A 4,775-nucleotide genomic window follows, 5' to 3' on the forward strand; every position below is an offset into this window, starting at 1 on the left:
TTTCTCATTTTTCTACTTTCAATATTAAATAAAAAAACGAATAATCGAATGATACACGGATTGATTTAATTACAAATTAATTCTATTACAAATTATACTACGACTGGAAAATACTGTAAATTGATAAACTGTTCGGCGTGATGACGTTTAATGTCTCCGACAGCGCCTGTAGTCCCATTTAGCAACTTGTTAGCAACCATCTTTTTTAAGAAACGTAACAGTTAAAAAAAAAATCACGAGTGGGGTGTAACTGGTGTGTTTTATGTCGTAGAATAAAACGTGAAAGTATCTTGAGCTTGTGTGAACCACATATCTTATTTTAGGGGATTTAACCAAACTCCCATTCAAAAAACCCATTGACTCTGGGACGATGGAACCCGAAGTGCTAAAATGTAATGTAAGAACGCATGTCACACCTCTGTTCATCAATTTGCACTGGCTACCAGTAGCTGCTCGCATTAAATTCAAGGCATTAATGTTTGCCTACAAAACCACCACTGGCTCTGTCCACCATGAACGAAAAACGAAAATTTAAGCTGAATTTTAGTTTTTTGGAAAAAAAAAGAAAAAGGAGCTGTTTTCTCATTTTTCTACTTTCAATATTAAATAAAAAAACGAATAATCGAATGATACACGGATTGATTTAATTACAAATTAATTCTATTACAAATTATACTACGACTGGAAAATACTGTAAATTGATAAACTGTTCGGCGTGATGACGTTTAATGTCTCCGATAGTTTATTTTACGGATTTAACCAAAATCCCATTCAAAAAACCCATTGACTCTGGGACGATGGAACCGGAAGTGCTAAAATGCTAACTCACTTCCGGGTTTTTGCCTAAAAAGTGACATCATAGTTCCACCACTCTATAAGGATGCATTATAATAAAGTGTGTCCCATGAGAAAAATACCACTATGTGGCTAAATTGAACCACTATAATCTGAAAATTGGCCAAATATCGACTGATAAAATGGCCTGTCACTAGAAATTATGCGACATGAATATAAAAAGTAGGCAAGCATACACATGAGCCTGCTGTAATATCAATACTAATGTTCTACCTCATTTTGTAAGCAAAACTAATAAGAAAGTTATGCTTATTGACTGAACAATTGTCTTTTTGTACCTTACAGTGTGACGTGGGCACCACGGGACAGAAGTCTATCTCCAGGGTCATTGATTATCTGGAACACCTCTAGTGGGTTTGAGGAGCTCCACACATAGACCTCAGCTCACTGCTGCCCAGCCCGACTCACCTGGAAAACAACCCACCATCATCATCATCATCAACCAGTATCTTCCTCATTCAGACTGTAAAGAATGAAGTTTAAAGCACATCATCCACGGAACTCTATTAAAAGCAGCTGTTTTGAGTTTGTCACAAGCTGTTCAACCGTTTCATCTTAAAATGTTTTCATCACAACATAATTGTGTTCCTCTCATCACAGTCCTCCTTAATCTGCCGTCTATTGATCGGTCGCCTTGGAAGTTGGTTTTCATTGGCTGAAATGGAGAGAGTGGCTTTGATAAAACTTGTTAAAGGATGTCTCCCCCTCTGTTTGTTTTATTCCACTCTCAAGTCTGTAAATTTAAAAGCGCTCGACACTGACCTGAATGATTGGAGGGCGAATCCATGCAGCATTCGAAATTCTGGTCCTCTTTGAAATGCTGCAAAGACATGCCCTCCTGGTTCAAATCCATTCTCTTCACTTCAGGATGTGCTTCTTTTGTGTTGCACAAATTTGTTTTTAATCGATAGCGCTGTGTCAGAGGTCGGCGAATGAATAAATTACATCACTTTCCATTTCGCTAGGGCAGGGAGGGGACAAAGTGTTTTTAGAATGTTTTAGTAGTCGTGACATAACCATATTGTTCAAATGCCAGAACGTTAACGGTGATGTTAGCAACCCTGATTTCCAAACCTTATATGGCTCAAAACCAACAGTAGAGCTCATTGAATTGTGCATGAGAGAAATTATTGGGAATTTGAATGAATTCAGATGCGTTTTTGAAGCCAGGAAATCTCATCCTTGGGTTTGGGTCGTGGCTACATGGTAACCCGAGTTTAGCGAAAATTCTCCCGCATACGCTGCTACTGAGGTTTGGTTAGAGCCGAAGTTGATGTGAGAATTAAAGATAAAAGCAGTAACAATTTCGATGAACGCTGGTTGCCGTCTAGCCGTGACCATTGGTTGCTCAACTGTTAAAGTGAGCCACGCATCAAATTTTCATCCTGCGTTTCACTAGTTTGTGTCATAAACTACATGCTGGATTAGTCCTTTATTGTTTATGGTTGTTTTTTTTTATACAAAATTGAATTTAGCACTTGACATCTCTCTCATAAAGCCAGTAGATTCCAATTTTGACCCAAACTGTTCTCATCTTCTCAAGGTTGTTTTCAAAAGTGCTCTATTGTTTGTTTGCCTTCCAAAGCGATCGCCCTCAGCTTACTGCTTGAAGTCAGAGGCACAGCCGTTTTGCTGCTGCTCATGACTGAAATAGACTGAAATAACTTCAGTGCACACAGCTTAATGAAAGCAAAGCTAGGGATCATTTTTTTCCCCTCACTGCTTAACTGTTTTGGTTTCACGGAACACTAGGAGTTGAGTATTTTCTGGGCTGTTCTGGGCACAGTTCTGCAGTGTGTCTCTGAGCTTCAAACATCACAACGGGATTGAATTCACACAGCGGGGAACTGAATGAAGCAACAGAACTGTAAATACTCATGTACATATTGGCTGTTGGACAACTAGATAGACTACTTTTCTGAATCCAATCGTTTTATTTTATAACGCATTTTTCTCAGTTGTGTTTTTTGAGGTAAGAGTTATCGAAAAGCCTACTGCAGGAACATAAAATTTGTACCAATTTCAAAATAATGTCTTTGGTTACTTGTACATAATTTTAACGAAAATAAAATTGCTACTTTCAGTACTTTTTACTTGTCATTTTTGGTGTCGGATTGGCATATTATAATTAAGGCCAGTATCACTATGACTGTTGCTACTAAATCAACTTTCTGCTGATTTTTGACACTTTTCGACAATAAACTTTAGACATTCTATTAACTGTAAGTAACTTTTCCCACTACATGTCAAAAGTAATTTAGAGTATTTATAGTATTAGTAGACGGTCTATTATCTGCTAATACTTTATTTTGCTGGTTCTCAACGCACATTCTACTGACTATTTAGTAACTTTGCAAGTACCTGTCAACTTATTCTACTAAGCATAACCCAGTCTACTAATACTCTTAATTAGAGTTTGTTGACATACAGTTGCAAATTTACTTATAGTTTGTAGAATGTATAAAGCGGACTATAGTGTAACCCAAGTTTATTGTGAACTCAAGAGAAAACGACAAGCTTTTTTCCTCTTAAAATATGTATTTGTATAGCATAAAAAGCAAAATATAACATTAATTCCAGAATATTTAGATTTTACCACAAAATGTCAAAAAATTAAGAATTTTTTATAATAAAAACAAAACAAAATCAAGTTTAATACAAATAAAGGCTGAGAATGCAAAATCAGTGCCAATAAAAAAAATAAATAAATCAATGTCATTTTGCTCCATTGCTCCTCTCCATATAGTGAGAGTCCACTGAGAGTTCAGGTGTTTTGGGGTCACAGCAAGTGGGACGCACAGCATTCCCAGCATATGATCTTATCCTACGGGTTGGAGTGGTTTTTTGCTCTGGTTTGTTCTCTTCCATTGGCATTGAACCCTTCACGATGACCTGATCCTGCACGCCCGTCGCTAACATCGGGTAACTGAATTCCGGGTCGCAGTCTCTTTCCTCCAACAGCTCACTCAGAGTGCTGATGTAGATCTGCGCCATCTGAAGCGTCTCAGACTTGGACAGCTTCCTGTCACTCTCCACATTAGGAATGACACTCCTCAGGCGGTCGAAGGCTACGTTCAAACCCAGCATCCTCCTCCTCTCACGGGCGTTGGCGGCCAGTCTGCGGCGTCTCCGGGCTCGGGCGATGGCACTCTGGTCTTCGTCGGGATAAGTGAGTCCAGAGAGCCGGAGCTGGACGAGAGCGCACGGGTCACAGCTCACCCTACCCTGAGCCCTCTCCTCCCTCCAGCCCACTGCGGCTCCGGGACGTGGGTCCGAGCGGGCTCTGTCTGCCTCTCTCCAGATGAACTGCGGGTAAGAGCTGTCCGGACGGGGCATGCTGAACGCTTGAGGATGATCTGACACTCCAGAGAACAGAAGAGCAGTATTTATTTGAGGAGAGGCCACACGTAATAAGGGGTGGGTGTGTGAGGGTCGTGTGTGCTGAGAAATGAATAGAAACGAGTCTCTTTGATAATGACCACAGGGAGTCTATTAACCCAGTTCATCAAAAGTGGATTAGATGCGTGTGAGTGATCACTGACGGGCCTCCTGACACTCGGAGGCAAACATAGATCACTGCTGTCTTTCTGCCACTGCTTAACAGCTACACAAATATCAATAAACCAGTATGTTTGTTATGCACTACGCACCTCATTTTATGGATATTTTTCACTTTTCAGAATAGTAGTACAACCTTCAAAAGTATGAAATAACACAAATGACACTTGTTGACTGCTTTTCTTTCACTGTTCAGTCCAGCTCATCCATAAAATGTTTGGGTTTATGAGAATTTATAGTTAATGTAGTTGTATAAACTAAAGCTTTTACCTTCTGAGGTTTTTAAGCTCATGAGAAACAAATTCAAGCGTGTCCAAACTGGTAATATCAGTATAAGTGTGTATAGATATATATTTTTTTTT

The 4,775-nt window shown here is 39.4% G+C and overlaps 2 protein-coding genes across 2 annotated transcripts in view; one reads left to right on the top strand and one right to left on the bottom strand.

The window, feature by feature from the left end:
- The window catches only part of LOC107678383 (wings apart-like protein homolog), a 104,464-nt gene extending 101,523 nt beyond the window's left edge, over positions 1–2,941 (top strand). The window contains exon 20 of the mRNA XM_016473623.1: positions 1,141–2,941. Coding sequence (XP_016329109.1) covers positions 1,141–1,206 — 66 coding nt within the window. The 3' untranslated portion in view covers positions 1,207–2,941. The remainder of the gene's footprint in view (positions 1–1,140) is intronic.
- Positions 2,942–3,570: 629 nt separating this feature from the next.
- On the bottom strand, positions 3,571–4,191 carry LOC107678425 (protein atonal homolog 1-like). The gene has a single exon (XM_016473682.1). It carries the CDS (start codon positions 4,189–4,191, stop codon positions 3,571–3,573), a length of 621 nt encoding a protein of 206 aa, XP_016329168.1.
- Between the last annotated feature and the right edge of the window lie 584 nt (positions 4,192–4,775).

Source organism: Sinocyclocheilus anshuiensis, unplaced genomic scaffold (genome assembly GCF_001515605.1).
Source record: "Sinocyclocheilus anshuiensis isolate Anshui unplaced genomic scaffold, SAMN03320099.WGS_v1.1 scaffold1034, whole genome shotgun sequence".
NCBI classification, from domain to species: Eukaryota; Metazoa; Chordata; class Actinopteri; order Cypriniformes; family Cyprinidae; genus Sinocyclocheilus; species Sinocyclocheilus anshuiensis.

Bases quoted from the DNA above. Each gene is read 5' to 3' on its own strand.
- LOC107678425 (XM_016473682.1), bottom strand. From the start codon at position 4,191: ATGCCCCGTCCGGACAGCTCTTACCCGCAGTTCATCTGGAGAGAGGCA.